The following is a 24,783-nucleotide window of genomic DNA, read 5'->3' on the forward strand; positions in this document are numbered from 1 at the left end:
CCAGTGTGGTAGCCTGCCCTTGGCCCAGCCTCTGCCTGCTGGGCCATTGGTACAGGACAGGTGGTCGTGGTGTTCTTTCTTTCTTTATTCCTTTATTCTGTGGAGCTGCTGCTTCTTAGCCCTGTGTTCCCCCAGCAATGGGCCCAGAGGCCCCTGCAGGACGCACATGTCCACAGCCTGGGTACCCTTGGAGGTCACACAGAGCTGGCCTATTTCCTGCATCTGCCAAGAGCTGTGTGCCTAGGTGATTTGGTCATAAGCAAGGTGTACCCCAGTCCTGTTTTTTTTTTTGCTCAGTTCCCCGTGACATAAGGACAGGAGTGCTTCAGAAGTGCTGTTGGTGGTGGGGTTTCTTATTTTGTTTTTTCTTTTACCTTTTAAATTAACTTTATTGAAGTATAATTTATAGAAAATGCATCCAATGGTTGGGTGAGTTTTTTTTTTTTTTTTTGGTTGGGTGAGTTTGATAGATGTTTAGTATTTGAAGATTGTTTTAATCTTTTTTTTTTTTTAATTTTTATTTTTTTCCACTGAGGAGGGACCACTTTTTTTTTAAAATTTTTATTTATTTATGATAGTCACAGAGAGAGAGAGAGAGAGGCAGAGACATAGGCAGATGGAGAAGCAGGCTCCATGCATCGGGAGCCCGACGTGGGATTCGATCCCGGGTCTCCAGGATCGCGCTCTGGGCCAAAGATAGGCGCTAAACCACTGTGCCACCCAGGGATCCCTAATCTTTATTTTTAAGAATATTAATGTAAATAGACCAACATGATTTTAAATTTGAGCCCCTTGGGGTCATGAATTATGGTTCTTAGCTCATCACAGTGTGCTTAGATGTACTTTTTCTAATGAAAATAATTGTCTTTTACCTGGAGTGACACTAAAGGCTGTTGCAGATGCGGGGAATCTGTCTGTTACTTTAGATTCTTGATGTAAATACTTCAAATAAACTGTGCATCTCCCCTAGGGGCTTGTTTGTATTCCTGTTTCCAGGATGTCATGGAGGCTCCCACTTTTCTTCTTTTTAAGATTTATTTATTTATTTATTCACGAGAGACAGAGGCAGAGACACAGGCAGAGGGAGAAGCAGACTCCATGCAGGGAGCCCGGCGTGGGACTCTATTCCGGGTCTCCAGGATCACACCCTGGGCTGAAGGAGGCCCTAAACTGCTGAGCCACCTGGGATGCTCAAGGCTCCCTCTTGAGTGGATGTTACAATGAGTCACTAATCCTTCCATGTAGACAGATTAGAGGGAGGGAAATGCTGCCCTTGTACTTGAGTGGGAGCTGAATGGTGATGTGGGGCGGTTTTCTTGTCATCTGATGGCCTTTGTTGTTTTTTTTGTTTTTTAGTTTTTATTTTAATCATCTGGCACTGAGGACAAGTACACTTCTTTTCATCTTTTTAAAAAAATTATTTATTATTAATTAATTAATTTATTTATGATAGTCACACACAGAGAGAGAGAGAGAGAGAGAGAGAGAGAGGCAGAGACACAGGCAGAGGGAGAAGCAGGCTCCATGCACCGGGAGCCCGACGTGGGATTCGATCCCGGGTCTCGAGGATCGCGCCCTGGGCCAAAGGCAGGCGCCAAACCGCTGCGCCACCCAGGGATCCCCATCTTTTTTTTTTTTTTTTTTTAAGATTTTATTTATTTATTCATGAGAGATAGAGAGAGAGAGGCAGAGACACAGGCAGAGAGAGAAGCAGGCTCCACGCAGGGAGCCTGACGTGGGACTCGATCCCTGGACTCTAGGATCAGGCCCTGGACTGAAGGCAGCGCTAAACCGCTGAGCCACCCGGGCTGCCCAGGACAAGTACACTTCTTAATCCCGAACGCCTCTTCCCCCATCCCCCCATCTCCCTCACCTCTGACATTCTTGGCAACACCTGTTGTTTCTTGTGACTGATTTTAACTTTTTTTGACAGGTGTGAGGTAGTATCTCATTGTGGTTTTGGCTTGTATTTCCTGATGATGAGTGATGTTGAGCATCTTTTCATGTGTGTTGGCCATTTGTATGTCGTCTTCGGAGAAATGTCTATTCATGTCTTCTACCCATTTTTTAATTGGATTCTCTTTTTTTGGGGGGGAGTATTGAGTTGTGTAAGTTCTTTATGTATTTTGGATACTAGCCCTTTATTGGATATGTCATTTACACATATCTTCTCTTGTTCTGTAGGTTGCCTTTTAGTTGTATTGATTGTTCACTTCGCTCTATAGAGGCTTTTTATTATGATGAATTCCCAGTAGTTTATTTTTACTTTTGTTTCCCTTGCCTCAGGAGACTTATCTAGAAAAATGTTGCTACAGTCAATGTCAGAGAAATTACTGCTTGTGCTCACTTCTAGGATTTCTTTTTTTTTTTTTGGTTAAGATCTCACATTTATTTATTTATTTTTTAAAGATTTTATTTATTTATTCATGAGAGAAACAAAGAGAGAGAGGCAGAGACACAGGCAGAGGGAGAAGCAGGCTCCATGCAGGGAGCCTGATGTGGGCATTGATCCCGGGTCTCCAGGATCAGGCCCTGGGCCAAAGGTGGCACTAAACCACTGAGCCACCTGGGTTGCCCCAAGATCTCACATTTAGATCTTTAATCCATTTTGAATTTTTTTTTTGTTTGGTGTAAGAAAGTGGTCTAGGTTCATTCTTTTAGCTGTCCAGTTTCCCCAATACCATTTGTTGAAGAGACGTTCTTTTTCCCATTGGATAATCTTTCCTGCTTTGTTGAAGATAAATTGATCATAGAGTTGTGGGCTCATTTCTAAGTTTTCTATTCTATTTTCTTCATCTGTCTGTCTGCTTTTGTGCCTGTACCATATTGTCTTGATCACTACAGCTTTGTAAGATTTTTAAAATTTATTTTATTTTACTTTGAAATTTTTAAGTAATTTTTAGACCCAACATGGGGCTTGAACCTACAATCCTATGATTGTTATAGCTTTGTAATATAACTTGGAAGTCCAGAATTATGATGGCTCCAGCTTTGTTCTTTTTCTCCAAGGTTGCCTTGGATGTTTGGGGTCTTTAGAGGTTCCATACAAATTTTAGGATTGTTTGTTCTTTTTTTTTTTTTTTTTTTTTTTTAGGATTGTTTGTTCTGTGAAAAATACTAGTGGTATTTTGATAGGGATTGCACTAAATCTGTATATTACCTTGGGTAGTATGTTTAAGTATTTTAACGATATTTGTTCTTCCAGTCCATTCTCATGGGATGTGTTTCCATTTCTTTGTGTTCTTTTCAGTTTCCTTCATTAGTGTTGTATAGTTTTCAGAGTATAGGTCTTTCACCTCTTTGGTTAGGTTTATTCCTAGGAATCTTAATGTTTTTTGGTACAGTTGTAAAGGGGTTGTTTTCTTAATTTCCCTTTCTGCTGCATCATTATTAATGCATAGAAATAGAAAAAAAATATGGATGTTGATTTCATATCCTGTGACTTTACTGAATTTATTTATCACTTCTAGTAGTTTTTTGGTGAAGTTTTTTTGGGTTTTGTATATATAGTATGTCATCTGCAGATAATGAAAGTTTTACTTCTTCCTTACTGATTTGGATATCTTTTATTTCTGTTTGTGGTCTGATTTTTTTAAGTACTATGTTGAATAAAAATGGTGAGAGTGGAAATCCTTATCTTGTTCCTGATGTTAGGGCGAAAGACTCTCAACTTTCCCTTTTAGGATGATGTAAGCTGTGAGTTTTTCAGCCTTTATTATGTTGAGGTATGTTCCCTCTAAACTTAATTTTGCTGAGGGTTTTTGTCATGAATGGTGCTATACTTTGTCAAATGTTTTTTTCTGCATCTATTGAAATGTCATGTGATTTTTTTTTTTTTTTTTAAGATTTTATTTATTTATTCATGAGACACACACACAGAGGCAGAGACATAGGCAGGGAGAGACACAGACTCCATGCAGGGAGCCTGAAGTGGGATTCGATCCCGGGACTCCAGGATCACACCCTGGGCTAAAGGCTGGTGCTTAGCCACTGAGCCACCCAGGCATCCCTGTCATGTGATTTTTATCCTTTCTCTCATTGATGTGATGTGTCACATTGATTTGTGAATATTGAACCACCTTTGCAGCTGCAGAATAAATTCCACTTGATCGTGGTGAATGATTTTTTTAATGTATTGTTGGATTCGGTTTGGTAGTATTTGTTGAGGATTTTTGCATTCATGTTGATCAAGGCTGTTGGCCTATAATTCTTTTTTAGTGGAGTCTTTATCTAGTTTTCGTATCAGGGTAATGCTGGCTTCATAGAATGAATTTGGAAGTTTTCCTTCTTCAGTGTTTTTGGAATAATTTGAAAAGAATAGGTATTAACTCTTTTTAAGTGTTTGGTAGAGTTCCCCTGTGAAGCCATCTGGCCTGGACTTTTGTTTGTTGGGAGATTTTTGATGACTGATTCAGTTTCTTTGCTGGTTATGTTTCTTGTTGAAGTTTCCTGTTTATTCCTGTTTCAGTTTTGGCAGGTTATGTGTTCCTAGGAATTTATCCATTTCTTCCAGGTTGTCCAGTTTGTTGGCATGTAGTTTTTTATAATAATGTCTTAAAATTGTATTTCTGGGGTGGTTGGTTGTCACTTCTCTCTCATTCGTGATTTTATTTGGGTCCTTTATCTTTTTTTCTTCATAAGTCCGGCTACAGATGTAATCATTTTTATTGCCTTTTTTTTTTTTTTTCCCAAAGATCCAGCTCCTGGTTTCATTGATCTTTTTTGTTTTAGTTTCTATATTGTTTATTTCTTCTCTAATTTTTTTAAGTACAACTAATTTATTTATTTATTAAAAGATTTTATTTATTCATGAGAGACAGACACAGAGAGAGAGGCAGAGACATAAGCAGAGGGAGAAGCAGGCTCCATGCAGGGAGCCCGACATGGGACTTGATCCTGGAACTCCAAGATTATGCCCTGAGCTAACAGCAGATGCTCAACTGCTGAGCCACCTAGGAGCCCCTCTTCTCTAATCTTTATTATTTCCTTCCTTCTGCTGGTTTTAGGTTTTGTTTGTTGTTCCTTTTCCAGCTCTCTGCGAGTAAAATTGTATTGTTTGAGGTTTTCCTTTTTTTTTTTCCTTTCTTCTTAAGGTGGGCTTTTATTGGTATAAACTTTGTACTTCAAACCACTTTTCCACATCCCGGAGATTTGGGGCTGTTGTGTTTTCATTTTTGTTTGTTTCTGTGAACTTTTTTTTTCTTCTTTGACTTCTTGGTTGACCCACTGATTATTTAGTAGCGTGTTTTACCTCATGTATTTGTGGTCTTTCCACTTCTTTTCTTGTGGTTGATTTCTAGGTTTATAGTGTTGTGGAGTTTGTTCTGCTAGTCTTCAGGTCGATTTCTGGGGCATTTGGGATAATTTGATAGTTATCTGGTTGTGTTCATGGGATGAGGTGAGCCTAGGGTCCTGCTCTGCTGCTATCCTCTACCTGGTTGCTTTTTGTGTCTGCACCACCTCCTCTTAGAAGAATTATGTCATGCACTTTGGCACAAGTGCTGAGGGCCTCAGATGCAGTGGCGGTGGCTCTGCTGGTGAGCTGGGCCGGGGCAGGGCTGTGTGTGGCTAGGGGTTCAGTTGTCTTGGCAAAGGCTCATAGTGGCACTGCAGGGCTGATACCCGTTCCGAAATCACTAGCACTCCCTGGGCACCCTCAGTTCCTGGCTCTCTGCAGTGTTGTGAGGGGTGACCCTTCTTGGCCACTCCTGCAGTGACCTTGTCCCCTCACAGAAGAGTCTGGGTGATACCATGCGTTCAGAAGTGGCTTCATCATATAGAATGTGTTTGTTTAGGAAAGAGGCCTTTTCAGGGCTGCTAATACATTGTGCTCCTGAGAGTCACAAAAAGATAACACAGTTACTGTTTTCTATAGGAATATATTTTTAATTAAAATAAAAAACTTTATTTATTTGAGAGAGAGAGCGGGCACGAGCAGGCAAGAGGGAGAGGGAGAAGCAGGCTCCCCATGGAGCAGGGAGCCCAAAACAGGACTCAATCCTAGGACGCTGGGGTGATGACTTGAGCTGAAAGCAGACACTTCACCGACTGTGAGCCACCCAGGCGTCTCTTTATTTTTGTTTTAAATGAACTTTCAGCCCATGCTGTGAGGCATGCAGAGCCACAGAGCTGTGGCATTGTGAGATTACAGGAGGCCAAGCAGCTGTTTCCCTTTGGATGCAGTTGAGCCTCTGTTTCTGCTGTTCTGTGATATGTACCTGGGTGGGTGGCACTGCCCCTTGTGGAGCCAGCCGCCTGGCCTCATGCCCCCCTCTCCCTCCAGGCCTCTTTTGGGAGCACAAGGGGCTTCCACAGTGGCAGCAAGAAGACACTGGTCTTTCTCTTCAAGTTCCTGTCAGACCTCGTGCCCTTTGAGGCTCCAAGGTACATGCAGGTGAGCAGCCACCCAGGGCGCCTCAGGCAGGGGCAGTCTCACCACTCACCATCCTGCTGGTTTTCCCTGATGCACACGTGCCAGCTAGGGATGTGATTGTGCACTTGGCATGGAAACCATGTTTATGATGGTAAAGTGCCCAGGAACCAGCTGCTTGTCCATCCCTAGGAGGTGGTTGGTGAGCACTGGTGTCGAGTGGAGGGTGACAGCACACAGCCCCCCACAAGGATGAGACAGGTCTATGTGCTGGCATAGAAGAATGTCCTTGGCACCCACTTGGTGGGAGGAGCATATATGCGTATGGCACAGCCCCATGTTCGTTTTCTTAAAATGATAGATATTTTCTTTCCCTCCCTCCCTCCCTTCTTGTAGGTTCAAGTTTTTACTTAAATTCCAGTTAGTTAACATATAAAATGGTGTATTTTTATATTGAAGGAGAATCAACAGAATATACCCCAAAGTGCCTGTGGCCATTTCCTTCCAGAGGTGGAAGACATTACACCCTTGTATAGAATTTGCATTTTTTATAACAAAGCTGTATGAGTCTCATGATTAAAGATGCCTTATTGCAAGCTTTCTTTTTTAATTAGATAATGATGCCCAGCATTCTATGGAGTGTAGGACACTGGAAACTGATTCTTCTTTTTGTAATTAAGAAATTTGTATTACATTCCAAAGAATACATGTGACCTAAGGGACATAGACTAGAGACTGTATCATCACCGAGTGAAGCTCAAAACTTCCAGCCTGCCCTGAGGGCTGGACCCTTCATCTCCCTGGGGCACCACTGTGTTTGTGCTGCAGGAGACGGGGTGGGGGTTTGGGAGGGTGAGGAGGGCAGGGGAGTGGGGTTGGGGGGTGGTGCCAGGGTCAGGGAGGGGCTTGCCTGGCCCGTTTCTGAAGGAATGTGCACAGGTACACTTGGAGACCCTCAGCTGTGATTTTTGTCTGTTTTATCTCTAGCATTAGCCCCCTGTGGACTTTGGCTAATCCTTGACTCTCCTGCCATCCACAGGAGTACAAGTATCCAAAGCAAGCTGTTGCTGTTTCCCAAGAAAGTCACCCATGGGTCATGGGCTGACATAACCCTGCTCTGCCCACAGGTGCACATTCTCTACCCCCCGCTGGTGCCGAGCAAGTACCGCTCTCTCCTCACAGACTATGTCACACTGGCTAAGACGCGCCTGGCTGACCTGAAGGTGAGTCTTGGCCTCCCCGCCGTTCTACTCCCCTGCAGCAGTGGCTTCCTCATCCTCTCCCCACAGAGGCCAGGGCCTTATTCTTCTGACCACATCTCCTCTTCAGGTTTCAGTGGAAAACATGGGCCTCTACGAAGATCTGTCTTCAGCCAAGGACGTCACAGAGGTAATGTCACCTCGGTTCTGCTATCACCTGTGGTCTCTTGCCTGTGCTCATCAAGCACAGGCTCATTTCCTGGGACTCTGAGCCTTTTCTCCCTAGTATAGCTGGAGGATGTGAATTAAATTTTCAGAACAGGAGCAAAGCAACTTAGTGTGTGCAGGAAGGTTTGTCTTTTAGATCTTCATTCATGTGGATTTGCATTACAGAGGCTGTCTTTAAAATGGGACAGGAGAAAGATCCTGTATTTTTGAGAATTACAGGAAAAAATGTTAACTATATTTACATAAGCCAAATGTCAGATGGTGGTATAGTGTGTGTATATGTTATTTTAAGACTTTTTTTTTTAAAGATTTTATTTATTCATGAAAGACACATTGGTTGGGGGGGGTGCGGGGCAGGGACAGACACAGGCAGAGGGAGAAGTAGGCTCCATGCAGGGAGCCTGACATGGGACTCGATCCTGGGTGTCCAGGATCATACCCTGGCCGAAGGTGGTGCTAGACTGCTGAGCCACCTGGACTGCCCATTTTAAGACTCTCTTTCTTAAAGGTTGTGAGTGGCTGGAGAGTCCTTACGGCTGCCATTAAAATATTAGGTGAATATTTTAAGTATTTAGTGTTGGTGTCTATTAACATTGCTGTCAACATATGTTCATATGTTGTCATTTCATAATTTTTTTAACTCTCAAAAATTAAGTTCCTTCCCCTTCCCACTTCAGAGTTTTTCTTTGGAACCCTGTATTGTCCTAGGGCAAGCCCAGGGGGTGACAGAGGTTCCCAGCGGTGTTGACTGGTCCCTGGGGTGACTCTTTTGAGGTGTGATCTTTCTGAGACCTTGAAGCAGCAGTCGGTCCCTTTCCGTAGACTTGTTGTTATTGGTTTGTGGCAATATCCCCTTGCTGTGTTGGCAGCGACCATATTGTCCACCTTGAAATGGCAGGGTAGTCTTTGTGCTGCAGGGTAGGCTGATGGCACCCTTCTCTGCTCAGTCCCTTTTCTTTCACATCTTTTGTTCTTTCCTATCTTCCCTGTGTGGAACCAGCCCCACAGCCAAGCACACCAGGATGTGGAGAAGGCCATCGCAGTGTTCGAACACACAGGGAAAGTCCCTGTTGCCGTCATGGAGGCCAGGTAGGGCCATGCTTCCTGGAGCTGTCCCGTCTATTCTCAGCCGCTTGGAGCAGGGTGGCTGTTGTATTTGTGGATGACTGAAGGTAGGTGTTCCAGCACCAGTCCTGTAGTGAGGTGGTACCTCAAAGAGCCCTTGCTTTAAAATTCATTTTCTTGAGGAAAAACCAATGGATATTGTTGAGCAGAGCCAACACAGAAGGATGAGATGAGCCCATGGTTTATTATTATTTTTTTTATTTTATTTTTATTTTTTTTTGAGCCCATGGTTTAATAACGATTTTTCATCAGTGCTCCATGGGTGACCAGTGTGGAGCCAGGACTGAACTGAATAGCAGAATTTTGTTGAATTTGGTGTGATCCGGAGACATCTTGAACTCTGGATTCCACCAGTGTGGGCAAGGTTTTTGAAGGTATTGCTTTTCAGAAATGTGAACCGAGTCTAGCTCCCAGGATTTCTGAAATTACTCAGGTTGCATGGCTGTGTCTCACACAGAGTGTCTTCAAGATCCCTGGGATGCAGGCCCGTTGTCCCTTTGCATGAAATGTCCCAAAACAGTGAAAAACTGTGGTATAGGGGCACCTGGGTGGCTCTGTCAGTGAATGTCCAACTCTTAGGTTTTGGCTCAGGTCATGGTCTTGGTCCTGGAATCAAGCCCCATGTTGGGCTTCATGCTCAGCAGGGAGTCTGCTTAAGATTCTATCTCCCTTTGCCCTCCCCCCCATTCAATGGCTTGCCAGCACATGCGTGTACTCTGTTCTCTTCCTCTTTCTCTGAAATCAATCAATAAATTTTTTTTAAAAGATTTTATTTATTTATTCAAGACAGCCACAGAGAGAAAGAGAGGCAGAGACTCAGGCAGAGGGAGAAGTAGGCTCTATGCAGGGAGCCCAACGTGGGACTTGATCCGAGCTCTCCAGGATCATACCCCAGGCTGAAGGGAGTGCCAAACTGCTGGGCCATTGGGGCTGCCCTCAATAAATAAATCTTTAAAAAACAAAAACAAAAACAACCCTGGTATAATATCACAGCCATATGACACAAATGAAACAACCCATGTGGTGCCACCCTGTGAATGGCAGTGACTGTCTGTGGAAATGGATGTTCTCATAGTTTTCAGGAAGATGTTCTAATGTTTCTGTCATCTGACCGAGTATGTGATGCCTCTAAACGTGCTCTTCTGTGTTGCAGTATCTTCAGGAGACCCTACTACATGTCGCACTTTCTCCCTGCCCTGCTCACACCTCGAGTGGTCAGTACATGTGCTCATGGACTTGGTGCCCAGTTAGCAGAGAGCAGATGTCTGACTTGCATCACATCTTCTCCCACAGCTCCCAAGAACCCCTGACTCCAGAGCGGCCTTGATAGAGTCCCTGAGGAGGTATGCAAGGACACGTGTTTCCAGAAGGGCTTTGGACAAATGCAAAAAATTGTGGGTTTTTTGTAGAGAAAAGTGTTTTATCACATATGTTTTTATTGATAAAATATTGGCTCAAAATTTATGAAGATGTTAAAAAGAAAATTTCTTTAATTCTGAATATCTTTTTTTTTTTTTTTTTAAGATTTTATTTATTTATTCATGAGAGACACAGAGAGAGAGGCAGAGACACAGGCAGAGGGAGAAGCAGGCTCCTCGCAGGGAGCCTGATGTGGGACTCGATCCCAGGACCTGGTTCATTCCCTGAGCCGAAGCCAGATGCTTAGCCACTGAGCCAACCAGGCGCCCCTATTTTTAGCTTTTTTTATTACACATTTATAGCTACAAAAATATATGTGTATATATGGACACATCACACTGTGTCACTCTGCGGTTGGCATTTCCACTCACCCTGGTGGCTGTGGGCTCTGGGTCACCACTGAACCAAAGAGTTGAGTTCTGTTCTGTGGCTGCACAGAACAATTCCTTGTTGCACAAAGCGAGGTCCTCATGGCCTGCAGAATACCTGCCTTGATTTAACTTATCTATCCCTGTAACAGAGCTCTCAGGTTACCTGAAATATAATGTATTAATAGTGCTTCAGTGAACAGCCTTGCATGTATCTCCATGAAAACTCAGAATTTTTAGTAGAGTTTTTCTTAATTTTATAGATTAATTTGTGTATAGTTGACTTTGTTATGGTAACAATGTTTTCCTTCCATGAACATAGTATATCTATTTAACCCTTTCAGTAGTAGATTTTTCTATTTTGTAAATTTTTTTTCTTTTTCTTTTTCTTTTTTTTTTTTTCATTATACTGCTAGGTCCTTAGATTTTGTTGTTAAAAGCGTATCATTTTCTTTCTTTTATTTATGTTTGTTTGTTTGTTTATTTATTTATGTTATTGCTGAGGTATAGGTGCTCCTGTATCTAATAACCCTGTTTAACTTATTTCTAATAGGTGCTTGGTAATTTTCTTTGTAGATAATTGCATTGTCTACAAGAATAACAGTTTGTCTTTTCCTTTTTGATCTTTATACCTCTTCATTTTTGTCTCATTGTGTTGGATAGGCTTTTTAGGTATGATATGAAATTGTAGGGATAAGAAGTTAGCATCTTGTCTTGTTCCTGACTGAAATTGGAATGCTTCTCAAGTTTTACCTAGGGACGCCTGGCTGGCTCCATGGTTGAGCGTCTACCTTCGGCTCAGGGTGTGATCCCGGAGTCCCGGGATCAAGTTCCGCATCGGGCTCCCTGCATGGAGCCTGCATCTCCCTCTGCCTGTGTCTCTGCCTCTGTGTGTGTGTGTGTGTGTGTCTCTCATGAATAAATAAATAAATCTTTAAAAATAAAAAATTAAAAAAAAATAAAGTTTTACCTATACTTCTATTTGCTGTAGTCTTTTTATATTTTCATATGCTTTTTACCATATTAGGAAAGTTCCCTCTGTGAATTTGCTAAAGACTTTTAGCATGAATTTATACTTTCGTTGCATCTCTCTTTTTTTTTTTTAAGGTTTTATTTATTTATTCATGAGAGACAAGGAGAGAGAGAGAGAGGCAGAGACACAGGCAGAGGGAGATGCAGACTCCATGCAGGGAGCCCTACGTGGGACTCCATCCCAGGTCCCCAGGATCACGCCCTGGGCTGAAGGTGGCGCCAACCGCTGAGCCACCCAGTCTGCCCTTTCGTTGCATCTCTTAAGATGATTTTTGCTATCCTGTAATCTGTAATGGGGTAGATTACATTGACTTTTCCACTGTCCTTGCATTCCTGGATCATTTCCTACTTGGTAATGATTTCTTTTTTCCTTTTTTTTTTTTTTAAAAGACTATTTATTTATTCATGAGAGACAGAGAGAGAGAGGCAGGCTCCATGCAGGGAGCCCAATGTGGGACTCAGTCCTGGGACTCCAGGATCACGCCCTGAGCTGAAGGCAGGTGCTCAATCGCTGAGCTACCCAGGGTCTGCTTGGTAATGATGTCTTATATTATATAGACTGTTGTATTTGGTTTACTGATCCTTTATATAGGATTTTTGCATCTGTGACTCATATTTTTTTACTCATCGTGGCTGCTTTGACTTCAAGGCTATAAGCTTTACCTCTTTCCTGTCTCCTGAAACAGTCCATGTAATGCAAGGATTCTGTGTTCCTTTTAGTTTGGTGAAGGTTGGCTATAAAGTCATCTGTTCCTAGTGTCTGTTTTAGAGGCAGACTTGTTTTTTTTTTTTTTTTCTTAAGATTTTATTTATTTATTCATGAGAGACACACAGAGAGAAAGAGAGAGGCAAAGACATAGGCAGAGGGAGAAGCAGGCTCCATGCAGGAAGCCCGATGCAGGACTCGATCCCAGGACTGTTGGGATTATTCCCTGGGCCGAAGGCAGGCTCTAAACTGCTGAGCCACCCAGGAATCCCCTAGAGGCAGACTCTTAACAGCTAACTTAGTTTATTTGAATGGTTATTGGTTTAGTTGTGTGTTTTATTTATTCTTGAGTTAGTTGTATATGTTTCTACAAAACCATCTATTTCATCTAAATTTTCAAATTTATTGACATAGTATTGTTTATCACATGTGTGTGTGTATGTGTGCATACATATATATGTATATATGTTTTAAGTAGGCTCCACACCCAACTCACAACCCTGAGATCAAGATCTGAGCTCAGATCAAGAGTTGAACACTTAACTGATTGAGAAACACAGCTGCCCTTCGCTTTTTTTGTAATTCCTGCTAGTGTTAATTCTGTCCTTTTCTTTCTTTTTCTTTTTTTTTTTTTAAGATTTTATTTATTTTTGAGAGAGAGAGATCATGTATGAAAGAGAGCACAAGCAAGTGGAAGGGGAGAGGGAGAGGATGAGGTGGGCTCTCCACGGAGCAGAGAGTCTGATTCAGGACTCGATCCCAGGACCCTGAGATCATGACTTGAGCCAAAGGCAGATGCTTAACTGACTGAGCCACCCAGGTGCCTAATAAGTTCTTAAACTGGTTGTTAACTCAGTGTTTTATTATCTTTCTTGTGTGTACGTGTGTGTGTGTTAAGATTTTATTTATTCATGAGAGTCACAGAGAGAGAGGCAGAGACATAGGTGGAGGGAGAAGCAGGCTTCATACAGGGAGCCCAGTGCAGGACTCCATCCCAGGACCCCAGGATCATACCCTGAGCCAAAGGCAGAAGCTCAACCACTGAGCCACCCAGGTACTCCCGCTCTGGGCTTTTCTTATATGGCTTTTATAATATTGATGTAGGGGATCCCTGGGTGGCGCAGTGGTTTAGCGCCTGCCTTTGGCCCAGGGCGCGATCCTGGAGACCCAGGATCGAATCCCACGTCAGGCTCCAGGTGCATGGAGCCAGCTTCTCCCTCTGCCTGTGTTCTGCCTCTCTCTCTCTCTCTGTGACTATCATAAATAAATTAAAAAAAAATTATAATATTGATGTATGTTCCCTCTATCCCTACACTGGAAGAATTTAAATCAATAAAAGATACTATACTTTGTCAAATGCTTTTTCTATATCTGTTGAGAGGATCATACCATTCTTGTCCTTTTTTATTAATGTGCTGTATCATATGGGCTGATTTCTGGATGTTAAAGCACCCTTGCAGCCCACAAATAAATTCCACTTGGTTCTGGTGAATAACCCTTTTAATGTTCTGCTGTATCCTATTATTAGCTAGTATCTTGGTGAGAATTTTTGCCTCCATATTCATCAGGGATATTGATCTATAATTCTCCTCTTTGACGGGTCTTTGTCTGGTTTTGGCATCAAGGTAATGTTGTCCTCATAGAAAGAGTTTGGAAGTTTTCTATTTCTATGTTTGGAAACAGCTTCAGAAAAATAGGTATTTCTTCTTTAAATGTTTGGTGGAATTCCCCTGGGATGCCATCTGGGCCTGGACTCCTACTTGTTGGAAGACTTTTGATGACCGATTCAATTTCCTTACTGGTTATGAGTCTGTTCAGGGTTTCTGTTTCTTCCTGTTTCCATTTTGGTAATTTATATGTCTCTAGAAATGCATCCATTTCTTCCATATTGCCTAATTTGTTGGTATATAGCTGGTCATAATATGTTCTTATAATTGTTTGTATTGTTTGGTGCTGGTTGTGAGCTCTCCTCTTTTGTTCATGATTTTATTTATTTGGTCCTTTCTCTTTTCTTTTTGATAAGTCTGGCCAGGGATTTATCAATCTTACTAATTCTTTCAAAGAACTAGGAGCTCCTCATTTCATTCATCTGTTCTTTTGGTTTCTGTTTCATTGATTTTTGCTCTTCTCTTTATTATTTCTCTTCTCTTGCTGGGTTTAGGCTTTATTTGCTGTTCTTTCTCCAGCTGTTTTAGGTGTAAGGTTAACTTGTGTATATGAGACTTTTCTTGTTTCTTGAGAAAGGCTTGTATTGCTATATACATCCCTCTTAGGATCACCTTTGCTGTGTCCCAGTGGTTTTGAACAGTTGTGTTTTCATTTTCATTTGTTTCCCTGAATTTTTTAAATTCTCTAATGTCCCAGGTGACCGATTCATTCTGTAGTAGGATACTCTTTAGCCTCCATGTATTTAAGTTCTTTCCAAATTTCCTCTTGTGATTGAGTTCCAATTTCAAAGCATTGTGGTCTGAGAATATGCAGGGAATGATCACAGTCTTTAGGTACCAATTGAGACCTGATTTGTGAACAAGTATGTATTCTATTGTGCACATGAGAACGTTCCATGTGCACCTGAGAAGAATGTGTATTCTGTTGCTTTAGGATGAAATGCTCTGAACATATCTGTGAAGTCCATCTGATCCAGTGCGTCATTCAAAGCCCTTGTTTCCTTGTTGATCTTCTGCTTAGATGATCTGTCCTTTGCCATGAATGGGGTATTTTAGTTCTTTACTATTATTGTATTATTATCGATGGGTTTCTTTAATTTTCTTATAAATTGGTTTATATAATCGGCTGCTCCCATGTTAAGGGGATAAATATTTACAATGTTTAGATCTTGTTGGGTAGACCCTTTAGTTATGATATACTGTCCTTCTTCATCTCTTATTACAGTCTTTGGTTTAATATCTAATTTGTCTGATAATGAGGATTGCCATCCCAGCTTTCTTTTGATGTCCGTTAGCATGATGAATGGTTTTCCACTCCCACACTTTCAATGTGGAGGTCTCCTTGGGTCTAAAATGAGTCTCTTGCCAACAGCATATCAATGCTTTTTTATCCAATCTGATACCTTGTGCCTTTTTTTTTTAAGATTTTATTTATTTATTCATTCATGAGAGACACAGAGAGAGAGAGAGAGAGAGAGAGGCAGAGACACAGGCAGAGGGAGAAGCAGGCTCCATGCAAGGAGCCTGATGTGGGACTCGATCCCGCATCTCCAGGATCACACCCTGGACTGTAGGCGGCGCCAAACCGCTGCGCCAACGGGGCTGCCCCCTTGTGCCTTTTGATGGGAGCATTTAGCCCATTTACATTCAGAGTAATTATTGAAAGATTAATTTAGTGCCATTGTATTACCAGTAAAGTCACTGTTTCTGTAGATTGTTTCTTTCTGGGTCTGTGTTACTTTTGGGCTCCCTCTTTGCTTAAAGGTTCCATTTTACTATTTCTTGCCAGGCTAGTTTAGTAATCACATATTCTTTGACTTTCTGTTTGTCGTGGAAGCTCTTTGTCTCTCCTTTCATTCTGAATGACAGCCTTGCTGGATTAAGTATTCTTGGCTGCATGTTTTTCTCATTTAGCACCCTGAATGTATTATGCCAGTCCGTTCCAGCCTGCCGGGTCTCTTTGGACAGGTGTGCTGCCAGTCTAATTTTTCTACCTTTGTAGGTTACAGACCTCTTGTCCAAGCTGTATTCAGGATTCTGTCTCTGAGATTTGTAAATTTCACTGTTATATGTCAGTGGTGTTGACCTATTTATTCATTTGCCTTTTTCAATCCCCATATTAGGGAAGTTCTCAGCTATAATTTGCACCAATATACCTTCCTTTTTAAAAAAATATTTTATTTATTTATTTATTTGAGAGAGCACAAGCAGGGTGATGGGCAGAGGGAGAAGCAGACTCCCCACTGAGCAGGAGCCCGTCTTGGGACTCAATCCCAGAACCCTGAGATCATGACCTGAGCTGAAGGCAGACACTTCACCAACTGAGCCACCCAGGGGTACCAATACAATTTACTCTAACAAACAGACCAAAATACACCAAGAATCTAGTGTATGACTCTGTTCTCTTTGTCTATCTGATCATATTATTTTTTGCTAGTCTTTTTTTTTTTATAAAGATTTTTATTTATTCATGAGAGACACACACAGAGAGAGAGAGAGAGAGAGAGGCAGAGACACAGGCAGAAGGAGAAGCAAGCTCCATGCAGGGAGCCTGACATGGGACTCCATCCTGGGTCTCCAGGATCACACCCTGGGCTAAAGGCAGGCACTAAACCGCTGAGCCACCCGGGCTGCCTGTGTTAGTCTTTTTAAATTTCATCTTTACAAGTACGTTCTATCCTTTCATTGTATTTAATTTTATATATATATATGTTTTTCATTCTTAATAATTTTGAGATGTAGTTTCTTCTAACAAACTGACCAAAATATACTCAGGATATAGTGTATTGCTCTATTCTGTTCACCTGATTGTGTTTTTTTTTTTCTTTCAATTTTCAGTTTTAGTTACATTCTATCCTTTCATTGTACTTAATTTTATTTTTGTACATATTTATTTTTCTTTCTTTACAATTTCAGGATCCAGTTTTCTAACAGACCAAAGTACATGAAGGATCCAGTGTACTGCTCTTTCTGTCCATCTGTCTCATTCTATTTTTTGTTTGTTTTGTTTTGGGTCTCTTCTGATTTGTTTAGCGTATATTTCTCTAGGGTCATTGTTGCCATTTTAATATTTTCTCTTCTCATTCATCTCTTCTCTGGACAGAATAACAAGTTGGAAAAATTCACCTCAAAAGAGAAAACAAGGGCAGCCCCGGTGGCACAGCGGTTTGGCGCCGCCTGCAGCCTGGGGTGTGATCCTGGAGACCTGGGATCGAGTCCCACATCGGGCTCCCTGCATGGAGCCTGCTTCTCCCTCTCCCTCTCCCTCTGCCTCTGTCTCTGCCTCTCTCTCTGTGTCTATGGATAAATAAATAAAATATTTAAAAAAAAAAAGAAAAGAAAACAAGAGGTGATACTGTCAGGAACCTATTCAATATGGATATAAGTAAGATGTGGGAACTAGAGTTCAGAATAACAATTATAAAGATACAGGCTGGACTTAAAAAAAGACCAGGAATCCTGGGTGTGACACCAGAAGAATCCCTTTCTGGAGAAAAAAAGCCTAAAATCTAATCAAGTCGAAATCAAAAAGGCCATTAAATGAGATGCAATAAAAAATGGAGGCTCTGGGATCCCTGGGTGGCGCAGCGGTTTGGAGCCTGCCTTTGGCCCAGGGCGCGATCCTGGAAACCCGGGATCGAATCCCACGTCGGGCTCCCGGTGCATGGAGCCTGCTTCTCCCTCTGCCTGTGTCTCTGCCTCTCTCTCTCTCTCTCTCTCTCTCTCTCTCTGTGTGTGTGTGACTATCATAAATAAATAAAAAAAATTAAAAAAAAAAAGAAAAGAAAATGGAGGCTCTGACTACTAGGATAAATGAGGCAGAAGACAGAATTAGTGATCTAGAAGACAAAATAATGGAGAATAAAGAAGTTGAGAAAGAGAGATAAACAGCTACTGGATCACCAGGGCAGGAGTCAAGAGATAAGTGATGCCATAAAGCAAAACAATACTAGAATGATTGGGATCCAAGAAGAGAAAAGGTAGGGACAGAAGGTATATTGGAGCTGGGGAACTTGGATGGCTTTGGCTCAGGTCTAGATCTCGGGGTCCAGGGATTGAACCCCTTATTGGGGGCTCATTGTACTCTCTCTTTCTCAAATAAATAAATAAAATCTTAAAAAAAAAAAATAGAACAAACTGTATCCCAAAATTGTAAAAGAAAGAACAACATATATACACAAAAATAAAATACTATGAAAGGATATAATGTAACTGTAAAAATGAAAATTTTAAAAGGTGGAAGAAAAAAGAGTTGGTAAAAGAAGAAATTCATTGAAAAGGGAAAGAGAAAAAAGGGTTAACATTGAAAGACTAAAGCATCATGGGAAAGAACTCATGAATTGTATATAATTTTTTCCCCTAGTGGTGGAGTTTAGCAGTTCTCTGTGATCAGCAAAATCCATCTTGGCTGCAGGGTCTGGCTTATCTTCTGGGAAGGGGCCTGTGGCCTTGATTCTCAGATGTCCTTGCTCTGGGTGGAATCGCACTGCCCTTGCCAGGCTAACTTACCTGCTCCAAATTGCTCTAGGTGGATTTTGTTCCCCAAAGCCTTTCCAGGCTGCTCTAGAGGGGAGTGAAAATGGTGGCCCCCCCACTCTCCAACCCTGGAGTGCAAGCTCAGGGCCCCCAGGGAAAAGCAGTTCATCCCTCTCGACTCCCTGATCCCTGTCCGCATTCTGCTCACTCAGCCTGGGACCGAGTGTTTCTGTCTCAGGCACACTACCCTGTCTGGAATCTCCAAACCCTGCACACTCCTGTGGTGTATACCCATGCAGCTCCACCTGGGGGAGGGAGGAAAGTCTCCTGGCGGTTCTCCTCTTTGCTGGGCTCCTGCTCGAGGAGCAGTAGCCAACCTTCCCTCTGTTCTCAGTCTCTGGCTACCCCAAGCTGAGAGCCGGCTCCTGGGCTCGGTGATTGCAGCCCACCTCCCCACCCCAAAACCCGGGAACTGTGCCACATTCACACCCCTGTCTTCCCATGATTGCAGGGATCCTGAGACCACCCTTGTCACACCCAGGATTCCATCCCGCTGAGCCACTGAGCACCTTCTAGGCAGGGACATCTCACATGGGAGCAGACTTCTAACTGTTCTGATGTTGTGCTCTGCTGCTCCATCAGTTAACCCACTGCCAGAGGCTCTCTTCCTGTGGTCTGTCTTCCAATAGATGGCCTCTGATTCACTTCTGCCTTGCCGGTCACTTTGTATTTTTAGAGTTGCAGCTCCTCTTTTCTTAGATCTCAGGTGAGTTCAGAAGTATTAGTTGAATTCCTGGGCAGATGGAGCTGAGGGCTCCTCTTCCTCACTGTGTTGGACCAGCCTCTCAGGTGGGCCCTCTGACCTGAAAACTCATCCTTCAGCACTAAGACATTTTCTCAGATACTTTTAAATCTTTTGTTATGAAAAATTGAAGAGATAAAAGTAGAATAGTGTTTATGTCATGCTCACAGGCCTCTGTACCCCCAACGAAGCAAAGCCCAGACACAGATGTTGTCATTAACTTGTTTCCCGGCAGGTCTTTTTCTGTGTGGTTTCCTCTTGCTGCTACCACTTCGCCAGGATTGTCTTCTGACTTGTTCTCAGTCACGTTTTGCATATTTGGGGGTTTGGGTGTTATTTTCTCTTTTGGGTGTAGCTGTTTATCTCTCTTTCTCAACTTCTTTATTCTCCATTATTTTGTCTTCTAGATCACTAATTCTGTCTTCTGCCTCATTTATCCTAGTAGTCAGAGCCTCCATTTTCTTTTCTTTTTTTTTTTAAATTTTTAAATTTATTTATGATAGTCACACACACACACACACAGAGAAGATGAGCGATGTCTGAAATGCTCTTTTCTGTGAATTTCTCCCATTTCCTCAGATTTACTCTTTTCATTTACATTGGTTTCTAATCCTTAAACTGAGGACTTTTGGCTCTCCAGTCCTAGGGCTATGGTTGTGCTGTCCTCTGCCTGGCTGTGGGCTGCAATGGGACCCCCACCCTGGGACACATCATCTCCTTTCCTGGCTCGTTGTCAGGGTTTGCAGCACCATCGGGTGGGCTGGCCTCTCACCTCATTGCTTGTTTCTAGACTGTGTGTCCTCTAGGCCGCACCTTGCCTTTGTCCCATACCTGGGCTGTCATGTGTGGCTTCTGCTCCTCTGAAGGTGACTCTACAGCTCCAGTCCCTGGGCTTGTGCGTGTGTCATGAGAATGTGCTGGCCAGGGGTCCATGCCCTGCAGAGTCCTTATCTTAGGACTTTGTTCTATAGCTCTGTGTATTTTTAATGACATTAATTGGTGTTTTTCTCATTATTACTCATTAAAAGTAATAGAAGTTCATTTTAAAAGTTTGAAAATTACCAAACTTCAGTGAGAGAAGTAAAAATCATTTATGAGGGGATCCCTGGGTGGCTCAGCAGTTTAGCGCCTGCCTTCAGTCCAGGGCATGGTCCTGGAGTCCCGGGATCGAGTCCCACGTCAGGCTCCCTACATGGAGCCTGCTTCTCTCTCTGCTTGTGTCTCTGCCTCTCTCTCTCTCTCTCTCTCTCTCTCTCTCTCTCTCTCTGCGTCTCTCATGAATACATTTTAAAAAATATTTTAAAAATTAAAAAAAAATCATTTATGATCTCACTCTCCTGTGACCACGGTTGGCAGGTATTTATATATACAAATTATGAAACAGAACCATTGGATTACATGCATGTAATTTATTTTCTTTCTAAAAATGGGGTTATACTATAAGGTATGGGTAGTAGATTATGTCATGTATTTTGTTTTTTGATCGTTATTGGAATTGTAACCCTGAGAACTAATTTGAGTCATAGTTGATGTGGTTTTCATGTTTTCTCCTGATCCAGAGCAGATAAAATACCCCCATCTCTGTACTCTACCTACTGCCAAGCCTGCTCCAGTGCCGCAGAGAAGAAGCCGGAAAGTAAGGTTAATAGGTCTCCCTGTCCCTGAGATGAGTACCTTTCTGCTTCTCCGGTCAGGAGGTGTGAAGGGGACTCCTCAGCCAGTGCTGGTCTTGCTATGTCAGGAGAGACCCACCTCACTTGTCAGGTCACAGGCTCACAGGCACCCTGAGAAGTTAACTGACAGGCCATCTCCCTGATGTGCTGCGTGAGCCTATGATATGGTTTCTGCTTGCTGTCCTGATTCAGATGACCGGGTGGCCAGGCTTTGAGGCCTAGAGAGTTGATTGTGAAGCAGGGTGTAGTGGGTGGTCTGCGATAGCTTGTTTGAATGGTTGAATTGTTCCATACTGGGTTGGGGATCACTCACCTCCTAGGGATCGGTGGTATAGACCTAGGTCCAGTCTGTGCCAGCATGCATGACACAGTGGTGCTTGGAGCCACTGTGCAGACTTGCTGGCCTGTTCCTGCCATTCCCGTTCTCTTCACTAACAGGGCGATGGTAAGAGGGCCTGTCCTCCACTTGGTGAACAGTAGTGTTTGTTTGCTGGTTTAAGTCCTTTGACTTGTGCAGAGTCTCCTAGGCTGAATGAGGGGGTGTTTTGGAGTTCTGTCTGCCAAAAACCTTCCTTTTATGTGCTTGGATAATTTCTCATAGCACAGAGACTCCGAAAACTTGAGAGGGCAAGGAATGAAGGTCCCTGCTCTCACACTTGTTTGTACCAGTGTTGACACGGCTTCTCCACTGTGCTAGGGGTGCCAGGGAGGCTGTAGGGCTGTGTCCAGTGTGTGAGAGGCATGCTCCCCACCGACTCAGCCATCTGGCCTGCCCTGGAGGCCTTGAGAACATTTTCTATACTTTTTCTGGCAGAAAGCCTTATGATTTCTGGTTTTGTCTTGTGAGGCTCACTGCATATACCCAGTGTCTTCTCCAGTGATACCACACCTCAAACTTGTTTTTATTTTATTTTTTTAAAAGATTTTATTTATTCGTGAGAGAGACAGAGAGAGATAGGCAGAGACACAGGCAGAGGGAGAAGCAGGCTCTATGCAGGGAGCTTGATGTGGGACTCAATCCTGGGACTCCAGGACCACACCCTGGGCCAAAGGCAGGCGCTAAACTACTGAGCCACCCAGGGATCCCCTTGTTTTGTTTTTAAAACATACGTAGTGTGTCTTCCTTTTTGCAATGAAAACTGTATGTTTGGGGAGCCTGGCTGGCTCAGTCATTGGAACATGCAACTTGATCTCAGGGTTGTAAGTTCAAGCCTCATGTTGTATATAGAGCTTAACATTAAAAAAAGGAAAAAAAGAAAAAGAAAAATTGCATTTGAAGAAACATTTTTCTTTTTTCTTTTTCTTTTTTTTTTTCCCCTTAGAACACACATGCAAGTAGTGGGAAGGGGCAGAGGGAGGGGGAGGGAGAGAATCTCAAGCTGACTCCATGCCCAGCATGGAGCCTAACTCGGGGCTTGATCCCAGGACCCTGAGCATTACCTGAGTTGAAATCAAGACTTGGACGCTTAACCGACTGAGCCACCCAGGTGCCCCCAGAAATATTTTTCTTTTACAAATATGTGATCAGATCTACTCTGTTTTTATAAATCTATGAAATAATATGTTGAGAACTGGTAGTCATCTCTTGTATACTAATTCTTAGCTTTGGGCTCTCTGCTTGTGTCCTCTCTCTCTCTCGCTCTCAAAAAATTTTTTTTAAGATTGTAATTATTCATGAGAGACACACAGAGAGGCAGAGACATAGGCAGAAGGAGAATCAGGCTCGCTGTGGGGAACCCGATGTGGGACTCAATCCCAGGAATCTCAAGCGGACTCCATGCCCAGCACGGAGCCTAACTCAGGGCTGGATCCCAGGATCATGACCTGAGCTGAAACCAGGTGCTCAACCACTGAGCCACCCAGGCACCCTGTAAACAAGTTTCTGATATGGTTAGTGTGCAGCAGTGAGCTCCTTGTAGAGTCCTGGTGCCTCTGTCTGCCCTTTTTTTTTTTTTTTTTTAATTTATGATAGTCTCATTGAGAGAGAGAGAGAGGGAGAGAGGCAGAGACACAGGCAGAGGGAGGAGCAGGCTCCATGACCGGGAGCCCGACGTGGGATTCGATCCCGGGTCTCCAGGATCGCGCCCTGGGCCAAAGGCAGGCGCCAAACTGCTGCGCCACCCAGGGATCCCTGCCCTTTTTTTTTTTTTTTTTTTTTTTTTATGATAGTCACACAGAGACACAGAGAGAGAGAGAGAGAGAGGCAGAGACACAGGCAGAGGGAGAAGCAGGCTCCATGCACCGGGAGCCCGACGTGGGATTCGATCCTGGGTCTCCAGGATCGCGCCCTGGGCCAAAGGCAGGCGCTAAACCGCTGTGCCACCCAGGGATCCCGGATCCCTGCCCTTTTCACAGAGAAGCCATGTCTAGTTGTGTGTGTGTCCTGTTATCCCCCAGATGCTGCCCTGGGAACAAAGACGGAAGCCATCTGTGTAGAACCCCTGGGACTGCTTGCAGCTGCGCTAAGAGAGCTCAGAACCACGATGACAGACCCCACCCAGTATGATGGTGAGGACGTTGCTGTGGGCAGGGCTATAGGCAATGGATGTTCGTGGGCTGAGCCAGCTGTGGCCAGAGCTCAGTGGCAGAGTGTGGTAGTTAAGCCTGACCACAGCCATCTGCTTCTGCCGAGCCAGCCCTACATGTGGGGGGCGGGTGGACGTCAAGGATGCACATTGGGCTGTCCCGTCCGCCGCCATCACCTGCATTTTCCTGTTCATCTAAACGCGTTTCTCCATTTGTAGTTTTTTCTGCTCAGATGGCGGTGGTTTCTGAGCGGCTCAGCTCCGCCCTGGGCCTGGGTGAGGAGGATGGCAGCTTTGAGGAATCACAGGTTCAGCTCAATATCTTCTCTCCAGAATTGGAGCCGCAGGACCATCAGGTAAGTGCAGGATGCAGACAAGCCTCTTTTCCAGCCCCGTGTCTTGCCAGGTGAACTGTGTATGTGGAGACGCCCTTGTGCTGGGCCTGCTTGGCCCCAGCCTATTTGTGGACAAACTCTTTAAATTTCTAAAGAACATGCAGCAGAGGGCATTTGGAGCACCAAAGCCTCAAACGATTTCTTCTTTGGTCCTATAGACTAGGTGTGCTGGTGCTGTTGTCCAATAAGTTTGATGGCTGGACCTGTGGGACACTTGGCCTGAGGTCTTGCAGGATTTGGGACTGGGGTTCTGTGCCAGTCAGTGTGGTGGTTTATTCCACAGATACACTCCTGCTTTGCTGTGTCCGTGGTGTAAACAGGCTCACGCATGTTGCTCCGTGCCCTCTGACCATCTGTCTCTTGTCAGGTCGCGGATCTCCTGTTGACATCTTTTTGTCAGAACCTGATTGTAGCCTCTGGCTTCGCCCCTCCAGACAGGTAGAGGCCTGGGGTTTCGACTGGGTGGTGTGGAGCTGTGCTTGGGCAGCCTGGGTGCTCCGCACAGGTCTCCCTCATGGACTGGGGCTTCTCCCTGTTCTGCATGATGAGGGGCATGGCCGCCCATCCTAGTCCAGCTTTGACCCCAGGCCCTGGGTCCTGCCTTCTGACTTCTGTCCTGGTTGGGGGTCCCAGGTAGCGAGGGGCAGTGCTGATGTCTATCAGGTGGACACCTGGCAGACATCAGGCATCAGTGCAGGAGACCCCGCTGTTTAGGGAACAGCCCGGTTCCCGAGGCCTCCCCTGTACCTCCTGCTCATTCCCCACGGGAAGGCTGGGCAGGGCCAGGGCTGGTCAGAC

The 24,783-nt window shown here is 43.8% G+C and overlaps 1 protein-coding gene across 11 annotated transcripts in view; it reads left to right on the plus strand.

The window, feature by feature from the left end:
- FANCA (FA complementation group A) overlaps nt 1-24,783 on the plus strand; it is a 59,468-nt gene that overhangs the window by 15,583 nt on the left and 19,102 nt on the right. For 5 of the 11 annotated variants that reach the window (XM_072731292.1, XM_072731294.1, XM_072731291.1 and 2 more), the window contains 10 exons: nt 6,284-6,394; nt 7,498-7,593; nt 7,700-7,759; nt 8,798-8,886; nt 10,076-10,136; nt 10,216-10,265; nt 20,952-21,028; nt 23,463-23,573; nt 23,810-23,946; nt 24,353-24,423. In XM_072731292.1, the coding sequence (XP_072587393.1) occupies nt 6,284-6,394; nt 7,498-7,593; nt 7,700-7,759; nt 8,798-8,886; nt 10,076-10,136; nt 10,216-10,265; nt 20,952-21,028; nt 23,463-23,573; nt 23,810-23,946; nt 24,353-24,423 (863 nt within the window). Of the gene's footprint in view, nt 1-6,283; nt 6,395-7,497; nt 7,594-7,699; nt 7,760-8,305; nt 8,352-8,797; nt 8,887-10,075; nt 10,137-10,215; nt 10,266-17,217; nt 17,521-20,951; nt 21,034-23,462; nt 23,574-23,809; nt 23,947-24,352; nt 24,424-24,783 lie in introns of those variants that run through there. The other 6 variants (XR_011996078.1, XR_011996080.1, XR_011996079.1 and 3 more) reach the window with 6 other exon arrangements.

Source organism: Vulpes vulpes, chromosome 12, assembly GCF_048418805.1.
Source record: "Vulpes vulpes isolate BD-2025 chromosome 12, VulVul3, whole genome shotgun sequence".
Classification (NCBI taxonomy): Eukaryota; Metazoa; Chordata; class Mammalia; order Carnivora; family Canidae; genus Vulpes; species Vulpes vulpes.